The sequence below is a fragment of the Oncorhynchus mykiss genome, chromosome 31 (genome assembly GCF_013265735.2).
Source record: "Oncorhynchus mykiss isolate Arlee chromosome 31, USDA_OmykA_1.1, whole genome shotgun sequence".
Taxonomy (NCBI): domain Eukaryota; kingdom Metazoa; phylum Chordata; class Actinopteri; order Salmoniformes; family Salmonidae; genus Oncorhynchus; species Oncorhynchus mykiss.
The window spans coordinates 32,951,521-32,970,047 of NC_050571.1; the positions used below are offsets into that span (position 1 = coordinate 32,951,521).

General features: G+C 43.6%; 1 protein-coding gene across 1 annotated transcript; it reads right to left on the reverse strand.

Annotated features, from left to right (window-relative positions):
• Positions 1–1,284: 1,284 nt before the first annotated feature.
• Positions 1,285–12,768, reverse strand: LOC110505034 (P2X purinoceptor 3). Its single transcript, XM_021583975.2, has 12 exons — positions 12,378–12,768; positions 11,999–12,134; positions 10,191–10,262; positions 9,908–9,977; positions 4,151–4,241; positions 3,892–3,969; positions 3,299–3,440; positions 2,910–3,046; positions 2,637–2,742; positions 2,492–2,557; positions 2,265–2,342; positions 1,285–2,122 (listed from the first exon to the last, which is right to left on the reverse strand). The coding sequence occupies exons 1-12, from the start codon at positions 12,506–12,508 to the stop codon at positions 1,997–1,999; spliced, it is 1,233 nt and encodes a 410-aa protein (XP_021439650.1). The 5' UTR covers positions 12,509–12,768; the 3' UTR covers positions 1,285–1,996.
• Between the last annotated feature and the right edge of the window lie 5,759 nt (positions 12,769–18,527).

Sequence of the window (18,527 nt, forward strand, 5' to 3'; positions counted from 1 at the left end):
CTGAGTGTAGGTAAACTTCTGACCCACTGGGAATACGATGAAAGAAATAAAGCTGAAATAAATAATTTTCTCTACTACTCTTCTGACATTTCACATTCTTAAAATAAAGTGGTGATCCTAACTGACCCAAGACAGGGAATTTTTACTAGGATTTAATGTCAGGAATTGTGAAAAACTGAGTTTAAATGTATTTGGCTAAGGTGTATGTAAACTTCCAACTTCAACTGTATATGATATTATTTAAAATATATACAGTTGAAGTCGGAAGTTTACACACACTTAGGTTGGAGTCATTAAAACTTGTTTTTCAACCAAACTATAGTTTTGGCAAGCCAGTTCGGATATCTACTTTGTGCATGACACAAGTAATTTGTCCAACAATTGTTTACAGAGAGATTATTTCACTTATAATTACTACTCACATAATTCACTATCTCATTGAGGTATTTAAAACCTTATTGATATCTCCCACAATAATAATAGAGTCTTGTTTTGTTTGTAGGTTAAATTAATTATTACAGTTGATGTCGGAAGTTGACATACACCTTAGCCAAATACATTTAAACTCAGTTTTTCACAATTCCTGATATTTAATCCTAATAAAATTCCCTGTCTTAGGTCACTAATAACGATATTAATTAACAATAATTTTGATCGAATGTGCAAATTGTGCCAAACAGACAATTGGCACATTCGGATCAAAATGATTGTTAATTAATATCGTCACCCGTTTTGAGTTTCTTTTCCCATAGAAGTATAACTCCATCTACTATTGTTGAATGAGTTCCCTGTAAACAATAGATACTATATTCCTTCTCTTTTAGCCAGGTAAATACTGATCGTCTTTTCTCATTATCTGCTAAGCCATTACAAATATAACTGGCTATACTTATTTCCCCATTTACCATAATGAGACAAGTTTCAATTCAATTTATCATAATATATGTTTGTAAACTTACCATTAAAAGTACCATGATGATTGAGTGTCCATATAGCTGTACCATGATATTTTATATTGTTTCCCACTATTCCACCCGCTGAAACCTCATCCCCTCCCAAGTTGGGTTGTCGTCCATGTAACTGGCAGACCAGCCCTGTCCACCTGGTCCGCCTAGACTTCCAGTCATTGCACTACCGCTAGTTAGCACTGACACACAAGTACCAAGGCCAAAATCCTGAAGTGTCCTATTTAAGATGCTCTTAAGCTGATCTATTAGTGCTGAGATGGGTCCGTGATGGGAGGTGTGTTTTTATGTGTGCATGTGTGTGTATATCGGGTGTGTATTGCAATAGCATCACACACAAAATACAGCAGGCGCGACAAATCAGTCAATTCCGACAAATTTATTTACTGGTTACTGTTGTTTTTTGAGGGTCCAAGATGATTATAGAACCACGTCATCTCTTCTCATACCCCTTTAAACCCCCGCCCCCATCGTTATTTAATTTTTTTTACCTTAACTTAACTAGGCAAGTCAGTTAAGAACAAATTCTTATTTTCAATGACGGCCTAGGAACAGTGGGATAACTGCCTGTTCAGGGGCAGAACGACAGATTTGTACCTTGTCAGCTCGGGGATTTGAACTTGCAACCTTTCGGTTACTAGTCCAACACTCTAACCACTAGACTACCCTGCCGTTATAGAACATCACAAATGGAGGTTATGAGAGCAAGACAGAGATGAAGAAAGGGATGAGGCCAGGTAAATGTAACATATGACCTACATAGTACAAAAGCAATGTATATGTATATGTATATGTACAAAAGCAATGGGACCAGGGCAGAGCTCTTATGTATTTGGTGTAACTGTTTATAAAGTTATTTTAAGCTACAGTAGAGTTCAGAAATAGTTTGCCCCAAAACAACATTTTAAAAGTTCCTCAGACGTTAAATCGTTACCTTCCCTCACATCAACATAGGACTTATCAACAGCTGCTAATAAAATAAGGACGTGGTGGAGGATCCTCTCTGCCGATTGGTTGAAGTGGACTGTCACTCAAAGCTGCTGGTCCAGGTAAAGGGAGACAGCTCCCGAGTCATCTGAAATCTTCTCCTCTGCTTTGTTTGACAGCTGGCTGCAACTTTCTCGGGAGAGTAATATCTGTATCTGTGACTCAGAAACCTAGGGAGAGGAAGAGAGGGAGAGAGAGAGAGAGAGAATAAGACTGTCTCGAGATGCTCTTCAGCTCTCTCTCCCACACACAAATTACTTACAGTATAACACAAAGAAAATATGCTTTTATCTGAGCAATTAAAAAAAAAACCTCTTCAAATTTCTTGGCCTTGTATTGGTCCGCCCCCTTCAGGAAGTTCAGGAGGATGATATCACAGAGGACCGTACCCTGCAGCATATCAGAACAAAGACAGTTACACAAGTTTACCTAAAAAATCCTGAAATACTTGCCTCGATTCTAGGGTTGATGGAGGTAACATTCCAAACGTATTGCATGACCTCCTTTTAAAGCATACAGTCTGAGTACAGAAGCCTTACCAGTCCCACAGAGGTAAAGGCTGCCACCAGGTTGATCAGAGTAGGAACTGTGTTGAACTTCCCTGCCTGAAAGGACAAAGACAGATGAATCCCCTATAATACACAGATAACAGGTACACGCACACACACCCTAATCCACACTCACAAGCCCAGTGACCAGGATGTCAAAGCGGATGGCGTAGGCCTTGTGGAGAGTGCGGAAGTTCGTCCGATTCTCTATACCGTTCTCCGTTTTGTAATATTTGGCAAATCTGTGGATGGTGAGAGAGGGGGAGACCGTGTCAATGAACAGAGAAATAAAACGAGAGGAGGAGGGGGGTAAGAAGGATGGAGAGGGGAAAAGAAAGAGGACGGGGAGAAGGAGGAAGAAAGACGGGGAGTCTCTTGAACAGTACTAAACTGAAAGGGGTTACAGTACCTGAAGTTGTATCCCTGAGAGATGGCGTTCTTCTGAAACACAGCATCAAGTCGCGTAAAGGAGTAATGTGGTTCACATCTTTCTTCTGACTCATCCAGATTACACTCCCATTCAATATTGATCCCGATCTCTCCACCCTGATAGAGGGAGACAGAGGGAGGGAAAAGAAGAGAAGGACAGATAGGTGAGGAGGGGGGAGAGGAAAGGTAGGGACAAGCAGGTGGGACTGGAGATGTATAAAATGGAGAGGGAGAGGTGGGAAAGAGAGAGGTTGAGAAAGCAGAATATAAGAGAGAGGGAGAGGAGAGAAAAGAAAGATGGGAGACCTTCGGGGGAGAGAGATGGAGATAGAGGAGATGATGATGAAGAGGGGAGGAGATGAGTCTCACTGTCTGAGCGATGGTGGAGAAGTTCTGTCCAGTATAGCGCAGCACATCTCCCACCTTGAAGATGGGACAGTGACGGTTGTGCTCCGGGTCATATGTACAGCTCCTGATATAAGTTGTATTCAGCGATGACGGGAAGTTCCCTCTGTGGGAGAGAGAAGGTACAAATTTGAGTGATAGAGCCAAATCCCCTTCTTTGGTAGAAAAGAGAGGGCAACGCCTTGACAAGAAAGTTGGAGTGAGACCTCCTGAAAGTACTCTAACACAACATCATAAAGGTCTTCCCTTTGTTCATTTGAATATCTTGGCCATGTTCTGTTATAATCTCCACCCGGCACAGCCAGAAGAGGACTGGCCACCCCTCATAGCCTGGTTCCTCTCTAGGTTTCTTCCCAGGTTTTGGCCTTTCTAGGGAGTTTTTCCTAGCCACCGTGCTTCTACACCTGCATTGCTTGCTGTTTGGGGTTTTCGGCTGGGTTTCTGTACAGCACTTTGAGATATCAGCTGATGTATGAAGGGCTATATAAATCAATTCAATTTTGATTTGATTTGATTCCCCAATACAGCCCCAGGAATGAGAGGTGTGTCGGACTCACCTGGTGACGTTGAACATAGGGAAGCGGATACTGTTCTTGATGAAGATGGTGAAGTTTTCGACCTCCATCATTGGTTGCCTGAGAAAGGGTAAGGGAGAAAAAAGAGAGAGAGAAGAAGGACTTAGGTAGGTGGGATGCACAAGTTGTAAACATGACATATCATATGTTCATAATATTGTGGTCTATATGAAGCAGCTTTCTTTATGAGACAGAGCGAGAGAGAGAAAGAGAGATAGAGAAAATGAAAGAGAGGTCTTACATTATGACTTTGTCATTCTCAGCAGGGCACCAACCCTCCATCTCACAGCGGCCTCCTTCAGAAGAGTTCACACAGGCACCAGTTATTATTCCTATGGAGGAGAGAGCGATAAAGAGGGAGAGAGAGAGAGAGAGAGAGAGAGAGAAAGAAAGAGAGAGAGAGCATGATTGAGTGAGTGAGTGAGAGAGAGCTACAGGACTGTTTTACTAGCACAGACAGGAATATGTTCTGGGATTCATCCAATGGCATTGAGGAGTATACCACCTCAGTCACCGGCTTCATCAATAAGTGCATCGACGATGTCGTCCCCACAGTGACCGTACGTACATATCCCAACCAGAAGCCATGGATTACAGGCAACATCTGCACTGAGCTAAAGGCTAGAGTACCCTCCAAAGCTCATCATTAAGCTTGAGGCCCTGGGTCTCAACCCCACCCTGTGCAATTGGGTCCTGGACTTCCTGATGGGCCGCACCCGGGTGGTGAAGGTAGGTAACAACATCTACACTTCGCCTCAACACTGGGGCCCCACAAGGGTGCGTGCTCAGCCCCCTCCTGTACTCCCTATTCACCCATGACTGCATGGCCATGCACGCATCCAACTCAATCATCAAGTTTGCAGATGACACAACAGTAGCAGGCTTGATTACCAACAACAACGAGACAGCCTACAGGGAGGAGGTGAGGGCACTCGGAGTGTAGTGTCAGCAAAACAACCTCTCACGCAATGTCAACAAAACAAAGGAGATGATCGTGGACTTCAAGAAACAACCCCACAGATGAGCAACCCCAAGCGGAAAGTCAACCTCCCCTATCCACGTCAATGGGACAGCAGTGGAAAAGGTTGAAAGTTTTAAGTTCCTCGGCTTACACATCACAGACGAACTGAAATGGTCCACCCACACAGACAGTGTGATGAAGAAGGCTAATATAAATCTCTAAGTCTGGAACAGTACTGGTATAGGGAAAACCCAAACAGTTTCAGCTGGACTTTCACCTAATCAAAGAATTAGCTCAGGAGGAGAAGCTCTCCCTCAAGAAAGATACGCCCATCCTGAGCAGGTCAGACCAGACCTCTTCATTATATAACCCCACAGATGAGCAACCCCAAGCGGAAAGTCAACCTCCCAGCACAGAGTACTACTCCCTCATTGAAATGAAGGATACATTCACCCAGCTGGAGGTAAGGCAAGTGAAGCTGGAACAGCAGGTGAACACACTCCAGTGAGCACAAAAAAATTGTCCAGCTAAACAACAACCAGACCCGGAGACCCGGAGAGCTGGAGGTGGAGAGAGACAAATCTGCACTCTGGACTGTGGTGAGAAAACTTCCACAGGAGAAAAATCAGGAGCAGGAGAAGAACAGAGCACTAGAGGAGAGGATCAGACTGCTGGAGGAGAGGGTGAGGGGGATGGCATGTGACAGAGAACAACCCACTAGAGAGGTGGCCACACCTGCAGAGAAGCCAGCAGAACAGCCCAACTCAGCTCCCAACAAAAGTCTCGACTCCACAGCAGAACAGTCCACCCCAGACCCTGACCACGTCGACATCACAGCGGGACAGACAAATGAAGAATCCCAAGCCCAGAGGATCTCACGCCCCCTGAGCACCCTCCCCTTGTCAGCCACCCTGATAGCCCTCCTGACACCCCCCCCCCCCCCAAACCCACTGAGGACATACACAAGACACAGATTGTTCTCCTTATGGACTCAAACAGGAAATATATACAAGAAAAACTTTTCCCCAAACACAGACTGTCTAAACTCTGGTGTCCAAACACCCAGCGCGCCCTAGACCTTCTGTCTGAGGACCAACTAGGGTCACCCAGCCACATAATAAAACACACAGGCACAAACGACCTGAGAGCACAGTAGGAAAGGGTGGCCACAACACTCAAGGGAGTGATTGAAAAAGCTTGTTCTACTTTCCCCAATGCACAAGTGGTTATCTCCACCCTGCTACCACGAAGAGACTTCCACCCTGCCACAATACAGCGGGTAAACACAAGTATTTCCCATGACTGTGCCTCAAAACCAAATGTTTACCTGGCCCACCACTCCACCCTGGACTTGAGCAGCCTTTATGACCAGGTCCACCTATACAAGGCAGCAGTGCCCACCTTTGCCCTGACCCTAAAGGACATCGCTCTCAAACACAGCCCCAACACTTCACACAGGAGCAACAGATCAATAGACACCCCACCCAGACCGGAGAGACACTCTCCCAGACCTGCGGGACCCCCCCGGGACCTACACATAGAGGACCCATGCCGAGAGGATCTACATCCAGGCCACAACACCACCAGCCACATCCACACCCCCACCCCAACCAATCAACCCCCCCAAATCAACCATGCCCACACCCCATTTAGGCCCCCTCAGATCAGACCTATGCCCCTCCTGCCCACCCCATGCACCCCACCCCCGCAAAGAGGGCCTCAACATGGAAGTCACACATACGTCCGTGAGCAGGCAAACAGGCCCAGCCCCCACTCTTACACTAGCCTAAGCCAATAGCATGTACCAGGTGCTTAGCAGGCCATACTAACACTAACTGGCCTGAGGCCAAACCACACGACCAACAACATTGGACACTTTATGGAACACAAAGCCTTCACTATCTCATCCTGGAATATCCAAGGCCTGAGGTCATCTGCCTCTGGCCTAAAGAGCAAGGACCTGGGCTTCATCAAAGAAATCGGAAATACAGACATTGTCATCCTACAAGAAACATGGTATAGAGGAGACGGACCCACTGGTTGCCCTCTAGTTACAGAGAGCTGGTAGTCCCATCCACCAAACTACCAGGTGTGAAACAGGGAAAAGACTAAGGGGGTATGCTAATTTGTTATAGAGCAGACCTAACTCACTCCATTAAATTCATCAAAACAGGAGTATTTTACATTTGGCTAGAAATTCAAAAGGAAATGATCTTAACAGAGAACAATGTCCTCCTGTGTGCTACCTATATCCCCCGACTAGAATCCCCATACTTTAAGGAAGATAACTTCTCCATCCTGGTGGGGGAAATCAATCATTTCCAGGCCCAGGGACATGTACTAGTCTGTGGCGACCTCTTAAAGAAGAAGTTACAGGTCTGTGAGAGCCAGAAATCTTGCTTGTTTGTAGGTGACCAAATACTTATTTTCCACCATAATTTGCAAATAAATTCATAAAAAATCCTACAATGTGATTTTCTGGATTTTTTTCCCTAATTTTGTCTGTCATAGTTGAAGTGTACCTATGAGGAAAATTACAGGCCTCTCTCGCTTTTTTAAGTGGGAGAACTTGCACAATTGGTGGCTGACTAAATACTTTTTTGCCCCACTGTACATGATCAAATAGAAATCTTAGAAGCAACTATTAAAGACTACCAGAACCCATTGGATTCTCCAATTACCTTGAATGAACTACAGGACAAAATAAAAATCCTCCAACCCAAAAAGGCCTGTGGTGTTGATGGTATCCTCAATGAAATGATCAAATATACAGACAACAAATTCCAATTGGCTATACTAAAACTCTTTAATATCAGCCTTAGCTCTGGCATCTTCCCCAAAATTTGAAACCAAGGACTGATCACCCCAATCCACAAAGTGGAGGCAAATTTGATCCCAATAATTACTGTGGGATATGTGTCAACAGTAACCTTGGGAAAATCCGCTGCATTATCATTAAAAGCAGACTCATACATTTCCTCAGTGAAAACAATGTACTGAGCAAATTTCAAATGGGTTTTTTTTACCAAATTATCATACGACAGACCATGTATTCACCCTGCACACACCAACTGGCAAACAAACAAACCAAAACAAAGGTAAAGTCTTCTCATTCATTGCTGATTTCAAAAAAAGCCTTTGACTCAATTTGGCATGAGGGTCTGCAATACAAACTGATGGAAAGTGGTGTTGGGGGAAAAACATACGACATTATGAAATCCATGTACACAAACAACAAGTGTGGGGTTAAAATAGGCACACATTTATTCCCACGGGGCTGTGGGTTGAGACAGGGATGCGGCTTAAGCCCCACCCGCTTCAACATATATATCAATGAATTGGCGTGGACACTAGAACAGTCTGCAGCACCCGGCAACACCCTACTAGAATCTGAAGTCAAATGTCTACTGTTTGCTGGCCCTGACAGTAAATTTCATTAAGATAAAAATAATGGTGTTCCAAAAAATGTCCAGTTGCCAGGACCACAAATACAAATTCCATCTAGACACCGTTGCCCTAGAGCACATAAAAAACGATACATACCTTGGCCTGAACATCAGCGCCACAGGTAACTTCCACAAAGCTGTGAAATGCCATCAAAAGCTTCTATGCCATCAAAAGCTTCTATGCCATCAAAAGGAACATAAAATTCGATATACCAATTAGGATCTGGCTAAAAATACATGAATCAGTTATAGAACCCATTGCCCTTTATGGTTGTGAGGTCTGGGGTCTGCTCATCAACCAAGAATTCACAAAATGGGACAAACACCAAATATGAGACTCTGCATACAGAATTCTTAAAAAATGTCCTCTGTGTACAACGTAAAACACAGAATAATGCATGCAGAGCAGAATAAGGCCGAAACCCGCTAATTATCAAAATCCAGCATAAAGCCGTTAAATTCTACAACCACCTAAAAGGAAGTGATTCCCAAACCTTCCATAACAAAGCCATCACCTACAGAAAGATGAACCTGAAGAAGAGTCCCCTAAGCAAGCTGGTCCTGGGGCTCTGTTCACAAACACAAACAGATCCCACAGAGCCCCAGGACAGCAACACAATTAGACCCAACCAAATAATGATAAAACAAAAAGATAATTACTTGACACATTGGAAAGAATTTACAAAAAACAGAGCAAACTAGAACTAAACAGAGAGTACAGAGAGTACACAGTGTCAGAATACCTGACCACTGTGACTGACCCAAACCTAAGGAAAGCTTTGACTATGTACAGACTCAGTGAGCATAGCCTTGCTATTGAGAAAGGCTGCCGTAGGCAGACCTGGCTCTCAAGAGAAGACAGGCTATGTGCACTCTGTCCACAAAATGAGTTGTAAACTGCCCTCACTTCCTAACCTCCTGCAAAATGTATGACCATATTAGAGACACATATTTCCCTCAGATTACACAGATCCACAAAGAATTAGAAAACAAACCTGATTTGATAAACTCCCATATCTATTGGGTGAAATACCACAGTGTGCCATCACAGCATCAAGATATGTGACCTGTTGCCACAAGAAAAGGGCAACCAGTGAAGAACAAACACCATTGTAAATACAACCTATATTTATGTGAATTAATTTTCCCTTTTGTACTTTAACCATTTGCACATCGTTACAACACTGTATATATACATAATACAACCTTTGTAATGTCTTTATTCTTTTGGAACTTCTGTGAGTGTAATGTTTACTGTTCATTTCTATTGTTTATTTCACTTTTGTTTATTATATATTTCACTTGCCGTGGCAATGTAAACATATGTTTCCCATGCCAATGAAGCCCCTTAAATTGAATTGAATTGAGGGAGAGAGAGAGAGAGTGAGAAGGAGAGAGAGAAAGAGAGAGAGAGAGAGAGAAAGAGAGAGAGAGAGAGAGAGAGAGAGAGATAGAGAGAGAGAGAGAGAGAGAAGGAGAGATAGAGAGAGAGAGAGAGAGAGAGAGAGAGAGAGAGAGAGGAGGAAGGATCAACGGAGTCCCAGGAAGGGAATGGTGGAGAAAACAAGAAGAGGAAATAGTTGAAACTCGCCGTTTCCAAGGAAGCTCCCTAAATGCTTGTCACAGTCTTCATCTGTTTCACACTCGTACTTCACGTCACTCTGAACACACAAAGAACAGATACACAGGTGTTAATAGCATTGGCCCTCGACCAGCAGCTCTGTCACCACCCAATATTAAATGCCTCAGCTCTTGTTAATGGTACGGGTGGGGGCTTTGCAGAGTAGAGTACGTTGTATTGTTAAAACCATGGTATAGAGAACTGGAGCAGGTAGGTAACACGGTACATGTATACTGGACTGAAATGCACTCACCTCAGGGCAGAAGCCTTGGAATTGTTCCTCCGTGACGATGAGCTTGGTGATGATGCAGAACACTGCGGCACCCTGTCAGCACATATACAAACCAGCACTTTAGCCTAAACGTCATCAAGTCAACCTATCAGGCCTACTGCTGAAACCATCTAAAAGCCTCAACCAACGCCATCTTTTTTGTTGTTCTTGCTATCATTAGCAACTCGTTTTTTTTTTTGCCATGTTACTTAACCAGTTTTCTTGGGCTAATGCTAACTAATGTACTCTGATGAACCACTCAGACACTTATTCTACACAACCAAAGGACTTCATTTAGTTTCCCATCATCACCTCACACCAAGCACTTCCCTTTAAGTGTTTACCACAGTGAAATGCTCAATGACATTATATCAAGTATCTATAGACTTCTTGTACCACACTTCGGCTGTCTGGGCGAGTTTTTGTGTGTGTATTGCGGCTTAATAACGTTTAATCAACATATGCTCCTCCCATGACAAATCAAATCAAATTGAATTTGTCACATGCGCCAAATACAACAACCTTACAGTGAAATCGTATTTATTTGACCTTTATTTAACTAGGCAAGTCATTTAAGAACAAATTCTTATTTTCAATGACGGAGGAACAGGAACAGTGGGTTAACTGCCTGTTCAGGGGCAGAACAACAGATTTGTACCTTGTCAGCTCGGGGATTTGAACTTCCGGTTATTAGCCCAACGCTCTAACCACTAGGCTACCCTGCCGCCCCATAAATGCTTACTTACAAGCCCTTAACCAACAGTGCTTTAAGAAGTAAAAAATAATAATAAAGTGTTAAGTAAAAAACAGAAAATAGAAAATAAAAGTAGCAAATAATTGAACAGAAGCAGTAAAATAACAAGCGAGGCTACACACAGGGAGTACCGGTACAGAGTCAATATGTGGGGGCACCGGTTAGTCGAGGTAACTGAGGTAAAATGTACATGTAGGTTGAGTTAAAGTGACGATGCATAGATTATAAACAGAGAGTAGCGGCAGTGTAAAAGAGGGGTCTGGGTAGCCGTTTGATTAGCTGTCCAGGAGTCTTATGGCCTTGGGGTAGAAACTGTTTAGAGGCCTCTTGGACCTAGACTTGGCGGTCCGATACCGCTTGCCATGCGGTAGCAGAGAAAACAGTCTATGACTTGGGTGGCTGGAGACACAGACTGACCAGGTAAATCCAGGTGGAAGCTATGATCCTTTATTGATGTCACTTGTTAAATCCACTTCAATCAGTGTAGATGAAGGGGAGGAGACAGGTTAAAGAAGGATTTTAAGGCCTTGAGACAAGTGAGACATGGATTGTGTATGTGCGCCAGTCAGAGGGTGAATGGGCAAGACAAAATATGTAATTTCCTTCTCACGGGGTATGGTAGTAGGTGCCAGGCACACCGGTTTGAGTGTGTCAAGAACTGCAATGCTGCTGGGTTTTTCACCCTTAACAGTTTCTTGCGTGTTTCAAGACTGGTTCGCCACCCGAAGGACATCCATCCAGTCAACCTGACACAACTGTGGGAAGCATCGGAGTCAACATGGGCCAGCAATCCTTGTGGAAGGTTGACACCTTGTAGAGTCCATGCCTGCGACGAATTGAGGCTGTTCTGGGGTGCAACTCAATATTAGGAAGACGGTCCTAGTGTTAGGTATACTCAGTGTATATTACACAGTGTACAGTTATAATATACAAGTTGTGTACAGTAAGTATGTTACCACTGCAGTATAACTTCTGTGTTGTTTTAGTTTAGGGTCAAAGGTAAGAGGTCACGGTTAGGCGTCTGGGTGTCACAGACCTGCGTAGGGGCGACATAATCCGCCACATCCATCACACGGTTGTTATGGTAACCGAAGCCCTTCACCTTAGTCATGACAGAAGACTCGATGCCAGAGTCTTTCACCTGGTATGCCTTTTCGTGTAAAAAGACCCACCTAAATGACAAAACAGGAAAGAAAGACAGATGGAGGAAAAGGTTATGGAGAATGACAGGGAGGGGGGCGGGTAAGGAAAGACAATTAGTAACAATAGTTCTAGAATGATCAGGAGCAATACATTGGGAGAGGAAAGAATTAAGGGGGAAAGAAAGATGACAAAGAGAGGTCGACATTATCATACACACACACGCACGTACACACACACACACACACACACGCACACAAACAAGTTGTACCGACCAAACGAAGTAGATGATGATGAGCAGTTGTACGACGCGGTTGATGATTCCAACAGACCAGCTCTTCACCACCACAGACTTGGTTGTCTCGTAGGTGAAGAAGTCCGTAATGAAGCCCCATAGCAAAGACATCCTGAGAGATGGGTTGTGTGTGCGTGCGTGTGTCTACGTGCGAAACAGCTGCAAGTCTATTTTGCATCAGAGTTTCTCCAGGTGGGTGAGTGAGAGCCCAACAAGTGTGTAAATACTGCTTCAGTTGCCACACAATGCTGCTGAGAAGACGTCTCACAAAAATGTCCCTCTGTGTGTCGTCGATCCTTCTGCTTCTCACCCTCTTTAGTACCTCTCTCTGTAACACCCTGTCCCTCTCTGGTTCGCTGGGTAATCATGCTGGACCTCCCCTTTTCTCCTGCAAATGAAAAAAAAGAAGAAGCGGAAATAAAAAAAACTCTATCTCTCTATTCCTCCATCGCGTCCTTTCTCTCTCTCTCTCTCTCTCTCTCCTCACCACAAATCCCTATCTCCCGACCGCCCCTTGAGCCCCTCCCTTTCCCATCAAAACTGTTCTCCCCTCTTACTTCTGACACGAGTGTCTCACTACATGTGAACACAAAACGCTTACCTCAAATCGCCTTCGACCTACACACACGTTGAAATTCCAACGGAACCCCACAACATGTGAACAGTGCTCCGCAGAGCGGTAAACACACAGTAAGATGCATTTGAGAGATCAATACAAACTAGGTCTCTCATACTATTAAGGGTGTAATGATAATGGCTATTATAATCCCGCTTAGTGGCATACACACGAAGTGTGCTAATGTAAGCATTTCAACAGTTGTAAGTGTGTTTGCGGCACGTGTGCCTGTGTGTGTGTGTGCGTTGTGTACATGTGTATAATATCTAGAGACCGAGCTGGAAGATGTCATGTCTTCACTTCTTAAGTGGTTCCATTACGTCTGTGGGCAATTACAGTAGTACAATGCAAGTAACAAACACAATTAATACATTAACAATACGATTATATGAGCTCTGAGTGCACATGCCAAGGCAATGTTATCACGTTTCAGGAAATGGCATGGTTCTGTGAAATCTATATACAGTACATCCCAGACATACATGATAAAGCAGAGACTTAGTAAGGGGTGTGCTCGTGATATGAGTAAGACAGAGAGAGACCGAGAGAGCAACAACAAGAGAGAGAGAGAGAGACCGAAAGAGCAACAGCAAGAGAGAGAGAGAGAGACCGAGAGAGCAACAGCAAGAGAGAGAGAGAGACCGAGAGAGCAACAGCAAGAGAGAGAGAGACAGAAAAAGAGAGACAGAAAGAGAAGTGAGACAGAGACAGAGAGACAGAGAGACAGAGAGAGACAGAAAGAGAGAGACAGAGCGAGAAAGAGCAAGAGAGAGACAGAGACAGAGACAGAAAGAGAGTGAGACAGAGAGAGAGACAGAGACAGAAAGAGAGAGAGACAGAACGAGAGAGAGAGACAGAGAGAGACAGAAAGAGAGAGAGACAGAATGAGAGAGAGAGAGACAGAGAGACAGAAATAGAGAGCGATGACATAGGATTGACTGAGGTCTCTCTCATTAATGACATTTTTGTGAAAGGGAAAACCACAAGTGATCATCATACAGGAAATGACTCAGCGTAGACAGATAAACACGCACGTACACGCGCGGACACAAAAGTATGTCTTCACATTAGTGAAATTATAGATATATACGTGACCTGAGGGAAGGAGGAGTAGTCATTTTCGGGATCTCTGATGAACATGGTATTTTGGAGAGGAGACGCTGTCTTACAGGGGAATCCCTCTGGGTCGGCACCGCACACTATCATCCTGGTACCCCTCGCTTTTAAAAACCACCCCCCTCACCTTGCCCACCCCACCCAGCCCATTTTAATAACCACCCTTACTATTCTGACCCCACTCTACAACCACTGTCTCTACCCTGCCCTGCCATCAACTCACATTAGAATTCACTCTGAAACAAACGACCCCTGCTTGGTTAAACTGGATCAATGCAAACGTAGAAGCTGCAGGAAAAGCATTAAAGGTTACTCTCTTTGTTTGAACAACTTTCTGCATCCAGGATGAGGTTCCGATAAGTGTGTTCACCTTCTGACCCCACACTCATGCTCAGTCAGCCGTCTGACCGGTCTGTCTCTCTCTCTAGTTCTGAAGGCGAAGACTATTACCTCCCACTATGATGACCACATAATAATGTTATAGTAACGTTGAATATTATGATACATCTGGAAATGTTCATCTACGTGGGACATCAACCCGAACAACATTGTAGCCCTTCCTGTAATATCTATTATCTCTCTCAGTACAGCCACTAATGCCACACTTTCTATAACAAACTCAATTAAGAGAAGCAATCTTATGATCTGTGTTAAAACGTATCAATAGCAGAACGGCAAGGATCAAATTACCGAACTTCTGATCATTTTTGTTTTGGCTAAGGGCCTGACTTACGTGTCTTGGACCACCTTTTACAAAACTTGAAATACAAATGTCATCAGTGAATACAAAACTCAGTGTTACGTATTCTGTTCACAGAGTATAACACAGTGTATCAGGGGCGCAACTTTGGTTTTAGAAGTGGGGGGGACATAATATATATTTATACTGTATATATACACTACCGGTCAACATTTTTAGAACACCTACTCATTCAAGGGTTTTTCTTTATTTTTACTATTTTCTACATTGTAGAATAATAGTGAAGACATGAAAACTATGAAATAACACATATGGAATCATGTAGTAAAAAAGTGTCGAAAAATATTTAAGATTTTAGATTCTTCAAATAGTCACCCTTTGCCTTGATGACAGCTTTGTACACTCTTGGCATTCTCTCAACCAGCTTCACCTGGAATGCTTTCCAGTCTTGAAGGAATTCCCATATATGCTGAGCACTTGTTGGCTGCTTTTCCTTCACTCTGCATTCCGACTCATCCCAAACCATCTCAATTTGGTTGAGGTCGGGGGATTGTGGAGGCCAGGTCATCTGATGCAGCACTCCATCACTCTCCTTCTTGGTAAAATAGCCCTTACACAGCCTGAAGGTGTGTTGGGTCATTGTCCTGTTGAAAAACAAATGATAGCCCCACTAAACCCAAACCTGATGGGATGGCGTATTGCTGCAGAATGCTGTGGTAGGCATGCTGGTTAAGTGTGCCTTGAATTCTAAATAAATTACAGACAGTGTCACCAGCAAAGCACCCTCACACCATAACACCTCCTCCTCCATGCTTTACGGTGGGAAATACACATGCAGAGATCATCCGTTCACCCACACCTCATCTCACAAAGACATGGCGGTTGGAACCAAAAATCTCAAATTTGGACTCCAGACCAAATTTCCACCGGTCTATTGTCCATTGCTCATATTTCTTGGCCCAAGCAAGTCTCTTCTTCTTATTGGTGTCCTTTAGTCGTGGCTTCTTTGCAGCAATTCGACCATGGAGGCCTGAATCACGCAGTCTCCTCTGAACAGATGTTGAGATGTCTGTTACTTGAACTATGGGAAGCATTTATTTGGGCTGCAATTTCTGAGGCTGGTAACTCTAATGAACTTACACTCTGCAGCAGAGGTAACTCTGGATTTTCCATCCTGTGGAGGTCCTCATGAGAGCCAATTTCATCATAGCGCTTGATGGTTTTTGAGACTGCACTTGAAGAAACTTTAAAAGTTATTGAAATGTTCTGTATTGACTGACCTTCATGTCTTAAAGTAATGATGGACTGTCGTTTCTCTTTGCTTATTTGAGCTATTTGAGCTATTTGAGCTGCCATAATAAGGACTTGGTATTTTACCAAATAGGGCTCTATTCTATATATACCCCCCCCCCCCTCCCCCCCATACCATGTCACAACACAACTGATTGGCCTAAACGCATTAAGAAAGAAATTCAACAAATTAACTTTAATGAAGGCACACCTGTTAATTGAAATGCATTCCAGGTGACTGACTACCTCATGAAGCTGGTTGAGAGAATGCCAAGTGTGCAAAGCTGTCATCAAGGCAAAGGGTAATTTCATAGTTTTGATGTCTTCACTATTATTCTACAATGTAGAAAATAGTAAAAATAAAAAAATAAACCTTGATGAGTAGGTGTTCTTAAACTTTTGATCGGTAGTGTATATATATATATTTTATCCAATTGTATTAACACTCCAACAGCCTACCCGACCGCCCAGAGGCGTCCGCATGGTTTTGCTGCTATTGGACCAGGTCTCTATTGGAAAAGAGATATTATCTCAACGATAAAAAAAAACTGTATAAATAAAGGTAAAAAAATACATTAAAAAAATGGTCCTAAAGCACACCTTTACCAGGTTTTGTATCACATTCCAATGATAAAACTGGGGGGGGGGGGGGTCAAAATCGCAATTTCAGAATGTGGGGGGGGGGCATGTCAGCCTCATCCCCAATGAAAGTTGTGCCCCTGCATTGTCCTCATCAGAAGAGAAATGTGTGCAATTGTGTTCAACGTTTCCAGCAATCGGTAAATACTACTGCACGGAATTCTAAATCACCCCGTTAGTGTCATACCGTGTACGATATATCATTTTGACAATATTGTGGACATGCAGATGCAGAAAATGCGTTACTCCTAAATCATCATCTTCGACATTGTGACCTTCCTCTATTGAGCATTGCTTCGATGTGGATTTTTTTTTACGCTGCTGCTGCTACTCGCTGTTTATTATCTATGCACAGTCACTTCACCCCTACCTACATGTACATATTACCTCAAATTACCTTGTCTAACTTGTACCCCCTGTTTATATAGCATTGTTATTGTTATTTTATTGTGTTACTTTTTTAACTTGAGTTTATTTAGTAAATATTTTCTTAAACTCGTTAAAAAAAACCTGCATTGTTAGTTAAGGGCTTATAAGTAAACATTTCACGGTAATGTCTACACCTGTTGTATTCGGTGCATAAAATGTGATTTGATTGAGGCCTATAAATTCATATCAGTTGTGTTCCTCCATTGTGTACACCTTTCCTTATTTCTATTGTGGATCGTGTTTCTGTGCAATGGTCTAGAAAACTATGAGCAAACCAGCCTTTGTATTGAATACATGGAATTGGATTGTGATGGAATTAAATTCTGCACGTGCTTATTTTGTATTTTTTTACCAGGAATAATACACTGCATGACCAAAAGTATGTGGACACCTGCACGTCGATGAAGGCAGCCCTCCACACCTCTCTGATTCAGACACGTTTCAGTTGAATGCATTCAGTTGTATAACTGACTAAGTAAGTATCCCACTTTCCCTTTCCTTTGCTTCTTTAACAACCTCCACTCTTCTGGGAAGGCTGTCCACTAGATGTTGGAACAATGCTGCAGGGACTTGCTTCCATTCAGCCACAAGAGCATTAGTGAGATTGGGCACTAATGTTGGGCAATAAGGCCTGGCTCACAGTCAGCGTTCCAATTCATCCCAAAGGTGTTCGATGGGGTTGAGGTCAGGGCTCTGTGCAGGCCAGTCAAGTTCTTCTTCACCGATCTCGACAAACCATTTCTGTATGGGCCTCACTTTTTGCACGGGGGCATTGTCATGCTGAAACACGAAAGGGCCTTCCCCAAAATGTTGCCTCAAAGTTGGAAGCACAGAATCGTCTAGATTGTCATTGTGTGCTGTAGCGTTAAGATTTCCCTTCACGAAGGGGCCTAGCCCGAACCATGAAAAACAGCCCCGGACCATTATTCCTCCTCCACCAAACTTTACAGTTGCCACTGTGCATTGGTCAGGTGGCGTTCACCTGGCATCCGTGAAACCCAAATTTGTCCGTCGGACTGCCAGATTGTGAAGCTTGATTTATCACTCCAGATAACATGTTTCCACTGCCCCGGAGTCCAATGGCGGCGAGCTTTACAACACTCCAACCGATGCTTGGCATTGCGCATGGTGATCTTAGGCTTTTTGTGGCTGGAAACCCATTTCATGAAGCTCCCGGCAAACAGTTCTTGTGTTGACGTTGCTTCCAGAGGCAGTTTGAAACTCGGTAGTGAGTGTTGCAACTGAGGACAGACAATTTTGACGCACTTCAGTGGTCCTGTTCTGTGAGCTTGTGTGGCCTACCCGTTTGCGGCTGAGCCGTTGTTGCTCTTAGACGTTTC

Excerpts from the sequence above, each read along its gene's own strand:
- LOC110505034 (XM_021583975.2), bottom strand. The coding sequence starts at position 12,508 with ATGTCTTTGCTATGGGGCTTCATTACGGACTTCTTCACCTACGAGACA. Across the intron at positions 3,970-4,150 it reads GAGAATGACAAAGTCATAAT|GCAACCAATGATGGAGGTCG; the intron begins GTAAGACCTCTC and ends ACCCTTTCTCAG. Across the intron at positions 2,743-2,909 it reads TCTCAGGGATACAACTTCAG|ATTTGCCAAATATTACAAAA; the intron begins GTACTGTAACCC and ends CACCATCCACAG.